Below are 19,681 nucleotides of genomic sequence, written 5' to 3' on the forward strand. Positions count from 1 at the left end.
GGGAAACGAAGGAGACAATACTCTATGCTTAGCTCTCCTTATAATACAATTCTTTCTGTACTGGGGTCAGTTTCAACTGAATCTGGGTGGATTCTAACTATCACATCCATTCCACTGCCCACTGCCATTCCTTCGCTTACAAAGCTGCTTTAAGGGACACAGCCCAGTCACCGTGGGCTTTTGGCATGAATTGCCGGCAAGCAGGCATCCTCTCACCTGGGTATACTTTTGCAAAAGCCCTGTTTGGAAGACGACTTCTTTCAAAGAACAAACAAAACCACTGCAACCTAAAGTGAATCTCTTGAAGATGGAAACACCAGAAAGCACACACAAATGCTAGAGGGACGCTCGAATGGTAGAGGACTCTGGAAATTTCCACGGCCGGCATGTACGTGCACAGTTCCCAACACAGAAACTGTGCATTGACCAGGAGGGTAAATTATCAGTGGCTAATAACTTTCACTGCTAAATAGAACACCCATGTTCAGAGGCAGCGTGCATCTAAACGTTGGGAAACAAAGTGCTTAGATAGGCTGTTGCTTTCATATCCTGCCTGGCCCATGGGCTTCCTGGAGGAATCTGCCTGGGAAAGAGGATTCTGCATCAGAAAGAACATTTGGCTGTTGCCTCCAGCACGACTCTACTTATCTTCTGATATACCATATTTTTCTGTGTATAACACGCCCCCCGTGTATAAGATGACCCCTATTTTTTGGGACTCCAAATTAAGGGGGGAGATTGCCCAGAGTTGTTAAGCTTTTGGGGGGGGGAATTGCCCAGAGTTGTTGACCTTCTTTTGGGGAGGATTGCCAACAATCGCTCACCCGTCTGACTGCCGCTGCCAATCGCACACCTCGCCACAGACACCGATCATCTGCCCACAGCCGCCAATTGCCTGCCCACTTGCCGCAGCAACAATCACCAGCAGGTCTTGCCACATCCACCAATCACCCGCCCAATCGCTGCTTACAATCTCCTGCTCGCGGCCGCCACCAATCGCACGTCCCCCCTCTACACTATCAGTGTATAAGATGAGCCCCTATTTATCACAATTCATTATAATAAAAAACAACAGCCTCGTCTTATACACGGAAAAATACAGGATGTAGTTTTGCAGCTCGGTTTGCACACAGCATATATCAGCAGCAATATATCACAGACATACAGTGGTACCTCTGGTTGCAAACGGGATCCATTCCGGAGGCCTGTCCGCAACATGAAAAGGCCACATTCTGAAGTGCTGCATCTGCGCACGCGCATGACGCAATTCGGCGCTTCTGCACAAAGCACGATTTAGCACTTCTGCGCATGCGCACGTGCCGAACCCGGAAGTAACCCATTCTGTATCCTGAAAAGACGTAACCCGCAGCAGACGTAACATGAGGTATGACTGCATAACCGCAGAAACTTTGTCTGCAGACTTCAACAATGGCTTCCTTATTTCAAAAACCGAAGCACAGAAATGTACACAGCGGGAGAATTGCCTCTCTCTCTCTCTCTCTCTCTCTCTCTCTCTCTCTCTCTCTCTCTCTCTCTCTCAAAACCAGACACAGTAGCCAACCCAGGTGGTCTTCATCTTAAGCAATACAGAACCCAGGGAGAGCGTTGCAGCTGTTTCCAGTTCACTGTCATCTTAATCATCATTGTGCGTGTCCTCCTCCACCACTTCGCGCATTAAGACTTTCCATCACTGTCTAACAAATCTTTTGCGGTAAGCAGCATGTAATAATTGCCAGGGGAGCCCTCCTGGTTGCTCTATAGTGACCTCACGCTTATAAGGTCACCTGGTCAACCGAAGTATTTATTTTCATATAGATGGGAGAACTAGGCCTGACATCCCTGCTTAATCATGCTAATCACTGTAGGAAAGAACTCAAGATGGGAAACGGCTTGGGAAGGGCTTTGCACTTTGCTTCTCCATCAGACTACCGGGCGGGGGGGACGGGGGACGCAGTGTCATGTTGTTATCTGTGTCCACAACCTCTCTATCACCACCACCTGCTGGGTATAGGAATATCTGATTTTTTGACTATAATTCCCGTGCTGCATTGCAGACTGACTCAAAGGCAATTTGGTTTGCCGGTTGCGATGGATTTTGTTAAGGGAGAAGCTCATCATTCAGCAGGCATGCTCTGCTATCAATAGGCCCTGTGCCAATTGGGGGGGAGGAAGTTTTAGTTGTGATGGGGGATTGTAGTTCAGCCTGCGGTAACCATGGCCAAGAGCGCTGGCCCTCTTAAGAGCATGAAAACCAACACCCTCTAGTATGGCCTCAAACAAAGGAACAGCAGCAAAATAATATACTAGTCGTACCAAAGCCTAGAATGCTTCTTTCTCAAGATTCTCAATATGCACAATATGGAGAACTGTGTTCTAAGGTGCTGCCCAGGAATGAAAACAGTACATTAATGGGCTTTCCAGAGAATCATTACATTGCACCAAAAATAAGAAATATCTCCCCCCCCCCTCCCCAAGTCAGTGCTTTTTGCAGGGATATTGCATTTCCCAGCTTTCAAAACAGTGAGATGAATACTGGTAGAAGAACAAATGCAGAGTTTCATCATTCGTGTTGTGGTATTTATTTAGTATTAATGTACCCTGCAAGGGGACCCAGGTGGCGCTGTGGATTAAACCACAAAGTCTAGGGCTTGCTGGTCAGAAGGTCAGCAGTTCGAATCCCTGTGATGGGGTGAGCTCCCGTTGCTACAGCGGGAAGGTAAACGCCGTTTCCGTGTGCTGTTCTGGTTTGCCAGAAGCAGCTTTGTCATGTTGGCCACATGACCCGGAAGCTGTCTGCAGACAAACGCTGGCTCCCTCGGCCTATAGAGCGAGATGAGCACCGCAACCCCAGAGTCGGACACGACTGGACCTGATGGTCAGGGGCCCCTTTACCTTTACCTTTTACCCTGCAGTAAAACCTTTCTGACCTTACATGTATGTAGCATGCTGGAAAGGGAGTGTGTGTGTGTGTGTGTGGTTTGAGGGGGGAATTGCTTGCTAGAAAGGCTTGCACTTTCGCTATGCAAGTGACTGGCCTACAAACAAGATTTTAGCAGGTTCTCTTTTGAACAACTCTGACTATTTAATTAATCTTCAAGCCATTAACCATTCATTTAAAATGCCACTTACGAAATCTTCATTTTGCACATTATCAGTTGGTTTGCGAATAGCTATCCATGAGCAGAGGCGTAATGATCTCTCTCTCCCATTCTTAGAGCTTACCTAGCGCATAGTCAATTTTGGCTTCTTAATTACCCGCACACATATTAGCATTTAAAATTAAATGGCAGGTTTTTTTTAAAAAATATTATATGCCCTCGCACACACAAAAAAGTTAACATTCTTATTACTGTGCTGCCTGTTAAAGGGACCACAACCCACTTTTGGTTAAAGGGGACTTTGGCACATTTTCCCACGACAAGTATATATATATAGAGAGAGAGAGAGAGGGAAAAGAACAACATTGTGGAGTAGGGCAACTGCATTTAGGAAGAAAACAACCCCCTGTTCAGAAATGGATTTGAATCAGAGCCCTAAATTCCTCTTCAGGCTCGAATTTAGTGGCTAAACTTGGGCATCACATCAAACCAAATGTAAGAAAACTAAACTATAGTTTGGCATTATATCCAGATTGACAAACCATAGTCTGCAAACAGCCAACAAACCAGAAACAGCAGGGCCGGCCCAACACATTTTGCCGCTATTGGCAAAAATGACCCAGTGCCCTCCAACCAGATCTGGGGCCCTGCCCCTGCGCCGCTGCAGCCTCGCCACTGCAACTGTATACTTACCTGCTGCTGCACCCGTATCACAAGGCAGTGGCAAGGGCAACAAGGGCAATGGTGCTGGGGGAAGCCCCAACAGGGCTGGCTGTGGTACACTGGCAAGGAATCGATACATCACCTGAGGCAAATGGCTTCCCCGGCCCACCCTGGAGAAGTAGAAGCCATGGCTCGAAGTGGGTTTGCTTGTAAATTCTTAACTTCAAACTATGGGTTGGGATCAAAACTATGGTTAGCAGAAACCATGGTATTGGGGTAATGTCTGAACTGAACCACTGTGTGGTTTTAAGTTAAGTACTCTCATTGTTCACTGGAAGGACAGATCGTGAAGCTGAGGCTCCAATACTTTGGCCACCTCATGAGAAGAGAATAATCCTTGGAAAAGACCCTGATGTTGGGAAAGATGGAGGGCACAAGGAGAAGGGGACGACAGAGGACGAGATGGTTGGACAGTGTTCTCGAAGCTACGAACATGAGTTTGACCAAACTGCGGGAGGCAGTGCAAGACAGGAGTGCCTGTCACGAAGAGTCGGACATGACTAAACGACTAAACAACAACAACAACAACAACTCTCATTGTTATTCTCCCAGTGGGGCCCAATGCAGAGTTCTAGCCGGAGGTGCAATATTCACAACTGCACATTTCCTATGCCGGCAGAAACAGACACAATGCTATAGCAAGAGGCTTCTTTTGTGCTGTTCAGCCTTTAATTTTTCTGAAGTGAAAAATTAAAGACCGCACTCATTACTTACTATGTCACCTTCCGCCCCCAAAAATCTGCATTGGAAAAATGTGGGAGATGCAATCGGTTAACAACAACGACCATTCACACATTGCATTTTACTCACTTTCCCCGGAGTCAAGTATCAATATCCATTTTGGTAAAATCCCATGTGGCGTTAAGCCGAAGACTGTAAAGCACTTTCTTCAGCTAAGGCTGATACACACATTTGTATCACTCCCTTCCTCAAATAAGCAGCACCAACATAATAAAGGGTGTGTGTGTGTGTGTGTGTGTGTGTGTGAGAGAGAGAGAGAGAGAGAGAGAGCGCTCATAAATGAGTACATTTAATTTTCTTTGTGTGCATGAAAGAAGAAAGAGGAGGGGAAGAATTCTAAAAAATTGTTCAAAGTTTAGACCCCTGGTTCCCAACATGGGGGCACACATCCCACAGGGGGGCAATTTGATTTTTAAGGGGGACGATTTGATTTTTAAGGGGGGGCAATTCAAGAATGAGTTATTAACAGTTAATGGCCTTTTAAGCTTCCTCCACATGAATAGGAGTTCACATTTTGAATAATAAGAATTATATGTCAACGGGGGGGGGGGGAGAGATCAGGATTTTAGAGATGCTTAGGTGGGGCATGGCCAAAAAAAGGTTGGGAACCACTGGTTTAGACAATAGCTCTCTGGAAGACTGGGAGTTCTTAGGCTCATGGCAGTCTGCTCTACTCTGTTAAGCAGTGCAACTGAAGTAGGTACCTGGCTCTACTACCCAAAATGGAGTGTGGAATTTGCCAGTTTGAGGAGTAGGAGTTGGAGAGAGCCAGCCTGGTGTGTAGGGGTTAGCGTGTCGGACTGGAACATGGGATACCACGATTCCAACCCCAAACTCAGCCATGAAGCGCACTCGGGCCAATCACTGCCTCTCAGCCTAAATTAACTCTCAGGGCTGTTGTGGTTGGACTTAAATGAGGAAGGGGGAGAACCACTAATAACAATAACAATAACAATAATATATTATTATTATTATTATTATTATTATTATTATTATTATTATTTATACCCTGCCCATCTGGCTGGGTTTCCCCAGCCACTCTGGGCGGCTTCCAACAGAAAAATGAAATAAAATAATTGAATCAACCACTTATGCCACCTGGCACTCTTGGAAGAAAAGGTGAGGTGTAAATGCAATGGAAAGATAAAACAATAGAAGGAAAGAAAGAGGCATGCATGGCACTAATCTCTGAATTAGTGGAAGTGCTTGGGGAACATGTACGAGTCAGGCAGCATCTCTCTAAAGCCAGTATTTTACCATCCCAGTTACTTTTGCGATGGGATTAAGACTGCAGGCAGAGATGCCTCTATCGCAGTGCCTCGGTTCCTCCGTGAGGTTTCAAAGAAGAAGAGAAGAAGAAGAAGAAGAGTTTGGATTTGATATCCTGCTTTATCACTACCCGAAGGAGTCTCAAAGCAGCTAACAATCTCCTTTCCCTTCCTCCCCCACAACAAACACTCTGTGAGGTGAGTGAGGCTGAGAGACTTCAGAGAAGTATGACTAGCCCAAGGTCACCCAGCAGCTGCATGTGGAGGAGCGGAGATGCGAACCCGGTTCCCCAGATTACAAGTCTACCGCTCTTAACCACTACACCACACTGGCTCTCAAAGAAGACAGTCTTAGCTGATAGAATGCAAAAACCCACCAAGCTATTTAAGCTCAGGTAACTGTGAATTTTACAGAATGCAAATCATCTTCCGGTTATGCACACTGGGATCCTACTAAACTAAATCAGGAATAAGGCACAAGGAATGGGCATGCAGGATACAGGTTCACGCCGCCTGCTTTCGACAGGAGTGATTAACACTATACTGGTAAACATACGGTTTTAGCCCTTGCATTTGGGATTATTTCTTGGGTTTTGACGTATAGAAAGGCTTCTAATTATTGGAATAGCTTTGACAGTAATGTCCTGTAATGAGTAGGACTTTAAAACCGGGCACTTTGTAGAGGGAGCTATGACTAGCTGTACGTCAGTATGAGGTACACTGATCAAGCCACGGAGATGCCTCGTAATTTTATAAAATCATTAAAGGGATGATAATACATTTTTCACCGGGGAAAATAAGTGATTGCATGAGTTTTAATTCAATCCTCTATGGTAATGGGCCATGACTGGAATTCAAAGACAGAGATGAAGTAATCTGGGTTCTCTTTGTTGAAGCTAAACAACTGAACACGAGCGCTGTGCACAGACCCCCCTATTCTGATTCGTGGCCTCAGTTTGTAAATCAGGGTTGGACCTGATTCAGTCTGGACTGGTCTGGACCCGATCCTATTTGCCCTGGATCATGATCTGGAAAATACAAATCTCTAGAAATCCCATTGACTTGCCTAGCCAAACCAAAATGGCTATATCTTTCTTGCTGTTGCCCCGCTCCTGCTAACACGTAGGAGCAGGGAGAAATAATATAGGGTTGGCATATTTCAAAAAGAGAAATTTCCTTCCTTCATCTTGGTCTGTTGGGCTTGACCTTCCGAGGGAATGACACCCACCGACAGACCGGCTGTGGGTGGCTATTCCACGTGGCAAGCCATCTGCGATGGGTTTCTTGATGCCACTACATATCTTGCTATCTGGAGGTCTGCAGTGGTACGCAGCGGCCATCTGAGGCAGCCTATATGTGTCAGCTGCTACAAGTGCCCATTGTAATTTGCCCATTATTTTTAATTCTCTCAGAGAGAAGAGTCTTCTTTTCAGTAGGCAGCCTTCATTTTCAAAGGAACCATTTGCGAACAATTTATGGCTGTTGTAAGGGGGAGAAAGTACAGAGAACCGCCCCCTTGCATCAGAAGTAGCTCCTCCCCAAGCAGTGATGGAAGCGAGGGCTCTGAGGAGGCCAGTCAGGAAGTGGAGAGAGAGGGCCAGGGCTCCAGCAACATGAGAGAGCCCCGGACACACAGGAGTGAGGAAAGGGAGGGGGAGAAGGGAGAAAATGAAAGCCTGGAGCGTAGACCCTTTCCTCCGGTTCCGGAATTACGCAGGAGAAAGAGAGGGAGGAGATTCACTGTCCCGAGACTACTATGTTGGAGAAGATCATGCGGGGGGGGGGGGCAGTGCCGGATTCTGCATCGGAATGAGCAGACATGTTTTACACACCCGGCTCACTGTAAATAGACTGCACTAATAAAAACTGTTTAAAGACAAGCATGCGGAGCGTCGTTACTCTAGAGTAGTCGCTAGAACCTTTGACAGCTGTGGTTTGGATTTACGGAAAATGTTGAACATAGTCAAGTCTTCGAACAGATCTAGGGCACCACCAAAAAAAACCCCAATCTTGTGAAGAAAATTGTGCTCCTGGTCCAGCAGGCTCCCATAGACAGGCACAAGCAATATCATGCATATAGATATCAAGCTTTTAGACGTTCAGGGGGTTGGTAAAAAAAATAAAGCAGCCTGGGGCTTCACAGCCTGAGATTCTGCTAGAAAGAAAATGCCCTGATAAACCCTGGCTTTTCATTCACAACATTTCTTTATAATAATACACTCAGCCTGTTCTCGTCCTCTAGTGTAGCCAAGCAGGTGTTATGAAGCGCAGCACTAAAGTGTCTTGAAGAAGTTCCTAGATTGGAAGGACTGATTCAGAGGAACAGAATGAGACCACGGTTGAACCACGTAGCATTATTTGGGTCACCAACTACAGCTTCTTTTAATTACCAGTGTTGCTTTTAAGATGCTTAATTGCAATATAAAATGATCAGTCAGGATGCTGGGTCCATACAAGACACATATACAAATATTGGCTACGAATGATGCAATGTTTGACTGGATCTCTATGCTGCCCCATAACATAAAAGTTATCTTTTATGATTGGTGCTAGTTTGCCTCCAACAAAGACACTTTACGCCGCTCGAGTCAGGAAGAGAGCAGAGAGAATTGCTGCAGACCCTGTTTGATTTACTCCCATCAGGACATCGGTACAGGACTCTATATACAAAAATGTCTAGGCACAGGAATAGCTTTTTTCCTTGTGCCATCAAATTGTTGAATCTGTAGTTGTGGGCAAAAGGGAGGTCAGTTGGTGGTATGTGTTTTTCCCCCCGCTGTGCTGTTGTATTGTGAGGGGAATAGTGTTTGTATGAGGTACGTTTTTCTTACATAGCAATGTAGTCGAAGCAAAATTCCAAGTATGGTTGATACTTGGCCTATAAATTATTCTATTCTATTCTATTCCAGTCAGTTTACAATGCTGCTGGATTCAGTATGGGCTTTTGGTGGCCACTTCTGATTTAATAAAAAGGTAAAGGAACCCCTGACCATTAGGTCCAGTCGTGACCGACTCTGGGGTTGCGCGCTCATCTCGCATTATTGGCCGAGGGAGCCGGCGTACAGCTTCCAGGTCATTTGGCCAGCATGACAAAGCTGCTTCTGGCAAACCAGAGCAGCACGTGGAAACACCGTTTACCTTCCTGCTGCAGCGGTTCCTATTTATCTACTTGCACTTTGACGTGCTTTCGAACTGCTAGGTTGGCAGGAGCTGGGACCAAGCAACGGGAGCTCACCCCGTCACAGGGATTCGAACCGCCGACCTTCTGATCAGCAAGCCCTAGGCTCAGTGGTTTAACCCACAGCGCCACCTGGGTCCCTCTGATTTAATAATTATACTATAAAGTGTGTGTGTGTGTACATTTCTTATCCTGTTAACCTCAGGAACTATTAATATCTGGCCCAATAGTTAGGTGTGGACCTCTTTCCAATTTGACACTTTAGCACCTAAAGGAAGTTCTAAACTGGTAGTGATTCCTGCAAAAGAGTCTTAAATGCATTAATATATACAAAAGCCCATACTATTTACTGTCCCTTTAACCAAAAATAGGACTAGTGATAGCACTGACAAACAAATCACACAAACCTTAGTAACAACCATTCATTTTCACTCTTCCCTCATAGGTGCCAACTCCCTGGGGCCCTGGGTGCCCAAGCACCCACATGAAGGGGCCAGGCACCCACAAATTTCAGTGTCAGAGACATGCACTCTGGGGCTCCCACAGTCACAGGGCCAAGCTGGCACTCCTGTCTTCTAATTTGTCCAGCTGCTTGTCTTGCTTACACTTTCGCATACTGCCCCCACCTCCAAGAGGAGTCACATTTTATTGTAACATGCAGGAAGCTGAGTCAAGCTCTCTATTTTTATTTTGTATTATCAAATGCCAACTTTCAGAATCTCATGGCGATGGCTCCACAACTGTGCCTGGGAATCTGTGTTTTCTTTTTTAACTCATGGGGGGGGGTTGCTATATTTCTTACCGCTATCAACCTGGAAGCTTGACAGTAAGGATTAAAAATGGCTCCTCTCCCCTACTTGGTTATTGGAAAGGCCCTGACGGGTAATCTGTCTTGCAAAGCCACGCTTTACAGTCTGCATAAAAGTGCCATGATTCTCAGTCCTCCCTCCAACTTAATTGAAAGCGCATAATATCACACAACAGGGGAAATGTAAACTGTAAGCATACATAGTAAATCACTGCATATGGTACAAAAGCTGGTTGCTAATGGTGCCGAATGATCATGGGGGCAAAAAAACACAATTTGAGCACACAAGTCTTTTATGCTGCAAAATAACAAGTTCTTCAGAGCAGGAAGGGGGAGGGAAGAACTATTGGATTGGAGTCAGGTCATTTCTGTCAATTTTGTGAAGTAGAAGCCTTTTAATAATGATTTCAACTTTATCATGACCTTGAGCAGTGGGACTAGAACTGGTGCAAATGTAAAGCGAATATTGTGTTTGCATTTAAACAAATGTTCCTCGATCGTTCGCAGTAACTCAGTCAACCTGAGTAAAATTGCAAAAGTGCTGAAGGAAAAGTTATAATCTGGATCTTTCCTCTTGTAAAAAGTGGATTTGGGGATGCAGAAATCTGAAGCTTGGCTTTTTGACATTCCGATCATAAACATTTCTACTGCTTAATTTCCCTACCTCAGTACTTTGTCATAAAAATCACAGTTTGCGACAGTGTTGCAGTGCTACAGCCATTCGTGTACGCTATCCAAAGTGGTAATATGCTCATGCAACAAACCCTGCAGAGAGGGCATTAGACACAAAACCAGCCCGCCCTCAGAGACTGATGGAACCTAGTACAGTATGTTCCTGAATGTCCTGCCTTTTGAGGTCAAGCCATCTTTGTATTCCTTTTGGCGCCTGCTAAAAGCATTCTTGTTTAGGCAAGCCTGCCCCAGATTCTTAGAAAGTTGAGGTAATCTTAAACTCTTTTAATATTTTAACTTTTGCATGTTTGTAAAGTACGGTTGTGATTTTTTCCCTTGATTTTACTGTTTTATCTTCTGCAAACTGCTTTGAGGATTTCTCACAACCAAGTGGTGTACAGCAGTGTACCTTGGTTCTCAAACGGAATCCATGCCAGAAGTCCATTCGACTTCCGAAAACGTTCAAAAACCACGGCGCGGCTTCCTGCACTCAACCAGAAGCTGCGGAAGCCCTGTCACACATTCGGCTTCCAAAAAAAATGTTTGCAAACCGGAACACTCACTTCTGGGTTTGCAGCATTTGGGAGCCAAAATGTTTGGGTCGCAAGGCGTTCGACAACCAAGGTAAAAGGTAAAGGGGCCCCTGACCATCAGGTCCAGTCGTGTCTGACTCTGGGGTTGCGGCGCTCATCTCGCTCTATAGACTGAGGGAGCCGGCGTTTGTCCGCAGACAGCTTCTGGGTCATGTGGCCAGCATGACAAAGCTGCTTCTGGCAAACCAGAGCAGCACACGGAAACGCCGTTTACCTTCCCGCCGGAGCGGTCCCTATTTATCTACTTGCACTTTGATGTGCTTTCGAACTGCTAGGTGGGCAGGAGCTGGGACCGAGCAACGGGAGCTCACCCCGTTGCAGGGATTCGAACCGCCGACCTTCTGATCAGCAAGCCCTAGACTCTGTGGTTTAACCAAGGTACGACTGTATAAATTTCATGACATAAGCAAACAACTGTATAAATTTCATGATATAAACAAACAACATGCTATTTTGTTACATCTGCAAATATTTGCAGATGCATTAATTTCCAAGATATGAATTCCTACCTCTCCACAGGAGCATGGTGATGAGGCGGCTTGTTTATCCTCGCATACAGTCCTTCGAGGTGGTCCCTGTCCACTGGCACCGGAGGGCTGTCACACCCAAAGTTTTCTGACACAGGTGGAGAAGACGGACTGTAAGCACGGGCAGGTGGATACATTTCTCGAAAGTGATTGACTTGTGCGTAATTGGGGTCTGTCTCGTCGTCGTCAATATCAGGCGGAGGGCCCATGGGGCCAGGCGAATACTCGGCAAGCCCCCTGGCCTGCTTCTGCCGCAGCTCCTGATGCTTTGCACCAATCCTAGGAGACAAAGCAACGAAGCTCAGCGTTTGCATCAACATCTAGCAAAGCAAAGCAAAGGCCTACTTCCAGAGGCAACAGTTGTTTTGCATAGACAACAAAAACCACAGCTAGAACCTTAGGAAACATCTCACACTTTATAATCATGCTGCAGCATTTAACACAACAGATATCAAGCAAGCATGTCAATCATAAATCCACCACGATTCACAACAGGTAAGTGCCCAATCGTCGTCCAAGTATTTGCAACATGGTGACCCATATCCTAACCGCACAAACATGCACTGCTTTGAGGATTATGAAAAAGACATCTGCAAAACAGGTCCATATTAAATGCCTGACAAAAAGTAACTTCTTCTTCTTCCCCTGCATCTGAATTAACAGATTAACGGTATCAGCACCACTTTCTCTCATTTGTGAGAAGTGCAATAATGTGGGCATATAAATGCAAAGGGGGCTTGGTTGCCTGAAGAGTCAAAAAGACCAGAGTCAGTTCACTAGGGATTTTTGGACCTCCTCCCCCACTTAAGTGGGGGACATCATACCTCATTATACAGAGGCTAGGGACAGAGTAAGACAGGGAAGAAATGAATAGAAGCCTGACAGAGATGAATTGGTACATATAAGTGAATTAAAGACTATTACTGGCAGTACTCCACTGTGATAAAGCCTTAAGTGGTATTACAAAATGCTGCTGCTAATCAGTGCCATTGTGTAATCTGCTGGGAATAGGAACGGTAAAAACATACCCAGGTATAATTTCAAACCTCGCCAAATTCAGATGATTCAACATTTGCTTTGCAACTGAAAACTTTAAACAAGGCGCTATTAATATGAAACTTAAACGTTCAGCTGCCACACTCCATAATTAAAGCAACGGAAAAGATCACAGCAGCAAGATGAGCCCCGGTACGTGGAGAGCAGGGAATGAAAGGCAAGAGAAGGATTAAAGCATAGGAAAGCTGCCAATTAAAAAAGCCAGGCTTTACCCACCATTATTAAATTCCGGAGAACAGAAGATGCTCCTGGAAGCAAGGAGGTGTAGAGGATGTGTGAAAAGAATGGCGAGAGAATAATAAATGTTTTTTTTTTATTAAAAAAAACCCATCAACTTTTGAAGGTGGAGAAAAATCAAGAACCAGTAAACGAGTAACTTTGGGTGGCAAATTAAGGAAAAACACACACTAAGGATTAGGTAAACTGGGCAGAGAAGAGGGAAAATAGATGCCTCTAGAAAATGAACACAAATGAGAAGGCAGGAAGACATTAATGCTTATACAATGTAAAATTATTATACCACAGTATGACTTTCACTAAGAATGGTTGTGAAATCAGAGGACCTCTTCATATATTTCAGGCTTTAGGTATATGCCAAGGATTGTGTACATCTAAAATTGAAGACGCGGACATCATGTAAAAGAGTTTTGCAACCCATGTATCACGACACAAGGTTAGATAGAATTGATCAGCTCCAGTTCTCCGTACGTTGTACACTCAGTGCAAAACTTGGGTTTGGTGTCGTGTGAATAGCCAGAGTGCAAACTGCAAAACCTGACGATTTTACACGTCACTTTCTCATTCAGTGCTGGGAAACTGGAGGCAAACGCAGGTCCCTATTGCATGCAGAGACAGATAGCCCCATGCGTGCATTTGCCATACGCAGGGGTCCATAAATCTTGAGGGAAAGTGGAGCAGGGAAGAGAGAATCACAGTTTCTCAACAGCTAAATGTTAACTTTGATTGTGCAAATACATCATATCTGCAACAAAAATGCCGCCTCAAGGAAAGAAGTCTGGATCTTCTGTATTAAAGAAGTAATAGCAGTGCTTTTTTATATAAGGTCTTTCTAGACAAAATAAGTTTATCTCTTTAACCCATTTACTGAATTTCCTACCTTTAAACTTATAGACAAGTTCTTTCTTGAACACTTCAAAAATCTTAGCTACCCATTTTGATCTCCCCTCCCCCTTCCTATCATCTTCATAGTCACCCGAGAACCCCTCATGGTAGCAGGATATCAAAGCCCATCAGGATTTCGTATGGGCTGCAGGATTGTGCAATATCTCTCCTCCCCCCCCCCATCTGCTTTGAAACTAGTTTCCAAAAAGAACCCAAGTTATGTGGGATATCCAGCCTCATGTGACCAACACGCTTAACTCTAATTAATGCATTAAGGGGTTAAGACCACAGAGTAAGTTATCCTGCCAGGCTTAGCTAGGTCACCCCTCCTCACTTTGGGATGAAGCCTTTGTTCTTTCATTCAACCATGTGAACTCTACAAGCAAGGTCTAAGCTGGGTGCTCGGAGCTTAGAGCATGTGGCTTAAACGAGCCACATTTGCGTTTCTATACCAATAATTTAGAAACTCTTGCCATTTTGGAATCTAAGTTATGCTGCCTATATTTTCTTGCTATTTGGAAAAACACATGAATCTGACCTTTGGAGAGTTTGTAAGTAAACCACTTTTAACTTACCAAACGTGTGGTCTCTTTCTATGCTAAGGGACGTGGGAATTTTGGAAACGACTTAGAAGGGGATGTTTTAAAGGTCAGACAGCCTGCGTTTCCATGCTTTACTTTGCTGCATGTTTTGTGGTTTCAAATTTCTGCTGGGGTTCTCTTGCCAAAGAATATCTGCCCCAAACCGGGTTCTAAGGCATTCTCCTTTTATGAAGCCGTACTATATTTTCCCTTTGACCAAAACCCAACAAGTTAGCCCTAACTGATGGCTAAGCGCCGGTGCCAAAATAAAGGCAGATGGGGCTCGCTTGCAGAAGGGAGTGGTTTGGAAAGAAAAACCCATTATCTATTTCTGATCCTTTAATCATGAGCACAAGTGCCCTATCCACAATCACTGTAATGCCCCTGTACAGAATGCTTATTGTTAACTGGAGGCAAGAACAAGCCTCTAGGATGGTGGGGCTTTTTGGTTTTTTTTTAGGCATTCTTCAGATGCAAGTAATCCCCAGAAAGTTGGAAGAGCTGTAAACAAACAAAAATAGGATTAAGGAGAGGCTTTGAGGTTGCCACAGATAAAAATAAAGAATGAACATTTCCTTTTATTTCTATAATGTAACAATCCCTAGCACACAAGTAATTAGTGAACAGATTTTTTTTCAGAAAAGAATACTGTATATGAAAGAGGCTCAATTCTCCGAGGGTTCCTGAAAGAAAGATGAAAGAAAGATCACATAACAGGGAGAGACAAGCAGAGGCCCCCGGTCTGCCCATTCAATGTCTGGATGGAACAAATGCATGGGTATATATGCGGAAAGTTAAAACCCGATCAATTTTTGTCAACAGAAACAATCCTTCCTGTGAGAGTGGAGCCTATGGATCCCATTCTCAGCGAATGCCTGCTGCATGGCAACAACCAAGATGGATTTCCATTGCAAATAAAGGTAAAAAAGTCAATACCAAAGACATTTGTGGGGGGTGGGGAGGGGAAAAACCTGAATGGATGCTCTCTAGCTCTCTCCTACACACAGAGTGCTTTCAAGAGAAATTATTATGTGGAAAAGAAATTATTTTACACACCCCACTATAGGGTTTTGTTTACAAATGAAGATTGATTTTTTTTAAAAAAAATCTGTCAGTCAATTGATTAGTGTCTGTTTCTGAATGCTTCTGTCTCCTGCTGTCATAGAATCATAGAGTTGGAAGAGAGCACAAGGATCATCTAGTCCAGGCATGGTCAAACTTGGCCCTCCAGCTGTTTTGGGACTACAACTCCCATGATCCCTTGCTAAAAGGACCAGTGGTCAGGGATGATGGGAATTGTAATCCCCAAAACAGCTGGAGGGCCAAGTTTGACCATGCCTGATCTAGTTCAACCCCCTGCAATGCAGGAATTTTTCACCCAACGTGGGGCTCGAACCCACGACCTGAGAATAAGAGTCTCATGCTCTACCGATTGAGTTGTATCTGACTGACCAAGGTCTGAGGGTCTGATGTACAGTTGGCTTCCTCTACTGATATCAGCTGAGAGTTATATTAACATCAAGTTAGGGTTGCCATACAACCAGAATTTCCCGGACACACCCAGAATACTGCAGTGGGAAGCAGTGTCTGGGCAGAAATTGTTGAAATGTCTGGGGAAATCCGGTCGCATGGTAATCCATGTCGGCAGTGCCGTTTTTGCCGATTTCCCTTAAGAACAGCTCCAAAATCTTCTTTCTTCTTCTTTTCTTTCCATTTTGGGGCAAAGAACATTTTGTGCTGCTGTAGTTCCATATATATATATATATATATATATATATATATATATATATATATGGGTTTTTTCAACCAACAAAAACATACAAAAATACAAAACACAAAAAGAAAATACAAAACACAAAAAATACAAAATACAAAAAATACAAAAATACAAAAACAAAAATTCTAACTTATAACCCTTATTTCTAATCTATTGACTTCCTCATTCCACCTCCTTCTGCGTTTCTTTACATATCATCCTTAGTAAACTCTAAATCTTATATAAACTCTAATTATTACTTTAATATTACCTTATTTCTCTGTCTTTTGCATCTTATCCTTTTATACTCTATCTATATCTTACTTCTTAATTAAATTATCCTTATCTTCTAACAATACTTATTTCACACCATTGTATTATCTACAACCTCTTTGTATCTCCCTCACTTCCACTAATCTATTATACGCTTATTCTTTAAATAAATTTTGAATTTCGTTGTGCTGCTGTAATTCAACAGCTTTAGCCTAAACCCCCAAAACTCAACAACTTTTGTGTCCGGATTTTCCCTTTTTGAAATATGGCAACCCTCCATCAAGGGAGAATCTTGCCCATTTGCGACACAGCTTTTGTGCCAGACATGGGAAAGCCTACAAATATTAGAAAACTAGTGTTAAATATGTGTATTTTGCACTGCAAATCACACTTCCGAAAATGTAATGAAGGAAGGCTATACTGGGCTAACCTCCAGAATTAAGAAAGAATTCTTGAAATGTTACAAGTATGGGAACAATAAAACTAACCAATTGCATAAGTATCCCACGAGGTAGATGAAGTTGTAACCTTGGCTGTTTGTATTCTGGGAATTTTGATGAAAACGATGCATTAACAACAGCTACAGGTGGGATAGCTCAGTCGGTACAGAACGAGACTCTTAATCTCAGGGTTGTTTGCCAAAAAGATTTCTGCATTGCAGAGGGCAGGACTAGATGGCCCTCATGGTCCCTTCCGACTCTACGATTCTATACTATTCATAGATTTATCTTCTTGATAGTTTCGAAATGCAATGTTAAAGAGGATTAATAAAATAAGAGCTCCTGCATAATCATATTATCTACCCATTAGATCTGTACAACCAAGACACAAAGAGAGAAATTCTTTGTGCTTGCTCCCAAGTGGCCTCCTTGCATTGACATGCCAGAATATGATTTTTACAGCTTGTATTGTCGAATATGCCCGTTTTCCACTGTCAGGCAGGTATACCGGATTTGCCTGTCAAGGCCCTCAAGCCATCCCCCATTAGAATAAAGAAATTCACACTGACGCAGTTTAAGGTTAATGGGCAAAATCTAGACCGCAACTTTATTGATTACAGCAAATGTGAGCGGTATTGGCTTAGGCATTGGCAAAAAACTATATTGGACTCCTGCCCGTTTTGCAGGAAGTCAGTAAAGGTAAACCACCAAAAGAGGGAGCTGCTTCGGGGGAACCCGAAGTCCCCTGAGGACTGGCATGGCCCCAGCCCCTCAACCGGACTTCGCACAGGATCCAGATGCCAGATTCCTTTAAAGGAATACCCTTGGACAATGGAGGGGCAGGCAATGGCTGACCTCCCCTCCCCCACTCAACAATAAGCCAATGCCTAACCACCTAACCTTACAAAGTTGTGTATTGCAGGGGCTAGATGACTCCAAGGATCCCTTCCAACTCTACGATTCTATGAAAAAAATCCGGGTTGATCATCATTTCTTGTTAGTAGTCCAAGAACCTGGGATTTCTTGCTTAGTTCATATTTCGGATGATGGCTCAGTAAATACTGCCTGAAGAAAGAAGAATAGGTGTGTGTGTGTGTGTGTGTGTGTGTGTGTGTGTGTGTGTGTGTGTGTATTAAAGGTAAGGGATCTCTGGACGGCTGAGTCCAGCCAAAGGCAACTATGGAGTTGTGGCGCTCATCTTGCTTTTCAGGCCAAGGGAGCCGGTGTTTTTCCACAGGCAGTTCTGGCGCAACGGGACACCGTGACGGAAACCAGAGCGCACGTTTACCTTCCCGCCACAGTGGTACCTACTTATCTACTCGTGCTGCCATGCTTTCGAACTGCTAGGTTGGCAGGAGCTGAGACAGAGCAACAGGAACTCACCCCGTTGCAGAGATTCAAACCACCGACCTTCTGATCGGCAAGCCCAAGAGGCTTAGAAGAAGAGCATGGGAAGGCTATGGGATGCTCTATCAATACGAAGCATGTTATCTTTTGGTGAAGCTCATGCTTGACCAAATTACACCATATTTGGACCTCTGGTGCATTCCTAAACATTTTAAAGGCTGGTGCCAAATCACATGCAAAAGATGGAGACTGTATTATTATTATGTATTAAATTTGTATGCCCACAGATTGCAGGGCGCTTCACAACACAGAACAACAATATAAAAAAACACAGAATGCATAACAGAGATAAGAACAAAGGCCACACAATAATCCCCCCTTCCACAACCTATTTGAGTTAGGCTGTATTCGCCCTCCTGCTTCATGAATGTACCTCCCTTCTGGGTCTCCCTAACAATAAGCTCAACTCTCAGTGTGGTTATTCTATGGCAAATACATCCAGCTGCCTGACTGGTTCAGTATTAGCTTTGCTGCTAGGGGAACTGCTAGCCAAATAGATTATTCCCCAGTTGCTGCTATGGGAAAATGCGTGTTGTGGCTCAAAGTGCAGGTCAACATTTAAGTCATAGGCAGAGCCACTTGTGAGTGCCATTATTCACAATACTGATCATGCACCAAAATGGACAACACAACGAGTCCAGGATTCTAAGGATCTCTGCTTTAATTTGAAAGAAAAACCTAAGTTTCCAGCCATTATGTTTGGTAAAAAAAATTGCTGCAAGTTTGTGGATCATGTCCGCTGGAAACTCAGACGCCACTGCTTGCACATATCATTCTTTGCCAAACCTCTGAGGCAGAACCAGTGAAAATCTCTTCTCCTTCCTTTCTGTGCTGGTGGAAGTAGCCTCTGGGTCAAAGAGTCTTTGGGCTGCAAAGGGATATGGTTGCATGCAGCCTACAGTGTGTCTCTCAAGAGGATTATTGTGAAGATAAAATGGGAAAAGCAGATCCATATACGTCACCTTTAGCTAACTGGAGCAAAGGCGGTCTGTGATTGTGATAAATAAACTAACAGCAGGCCCATGGGTGAACGTTAGTGATAGAGAGGAATAAACACATCACTGTCATTCATAGTAATCTTTTGCTAGTCTCATTAATAGTGATGTATGGAAGTGAGAGCTGGACCATAAAGAAGGCTGATTGCCAAAGAATGGATGCTTCTGAATTATGGTGCTGGAGGAGACTCTTGAGAGTCCCATGGACTGCAAGAAGATCAAACCTATCCATTCTTAAGGAAATCAGCCCTGAGTGCTCACTGGAAGGACAGATCGTGAAGCTGAGGCTCCAATACTTTGGCCACCTCATGAGAAGAGAAGAATCCTTGGAAAAGACCCTGATGTTGGGAAAGATTGAGGGCACTAGGAGAAGGGGACGAGAGAGGACGAGATGGTTGGACAGTGTTCTCGAAGCTACGAACATGAGTTTGACCAAACTGCGG

At 44.2% G+C, this 19,681-nt stretch overlaps 1 protein-coding gene across 1 annotated transcript in view; it reads right to left on the minus strand.

Moving 5' to 3' along the window:
• PARD3B (par-3 family cell polarity regulator beta) overlaps positions 1 to 19,681 on the minus strand; it is a 538,536-nt gene that overhangs the window by 144,140 nt on the left and 374,715 nt on the right. The window contains exon 20 of the mRNA XM_060281957.2: positions 11,591 to 11,887. Coding sequence (XP_060137940.2) covers positions 11,591 to 11,887 — 297 coding nt within the window. The remainder of the gene's footprint in view (positions 1 to 11,590; positions 11,888 to 19,681) is intronic.

This window comes from Zootoca vivipara, chromosome 1, assembly GCF_965207765.1.
Source record: "Zootoca vivipara chromosome 1, rZooViv2.hap1.1, whole genome shotgun sequence".
Taxonomy (NCBI): Eukaryota; Metazoa; Chordata; class Lepidosauria; order Squamata; family Lacertidae; genus Zootoca; species Zootoca vivipara.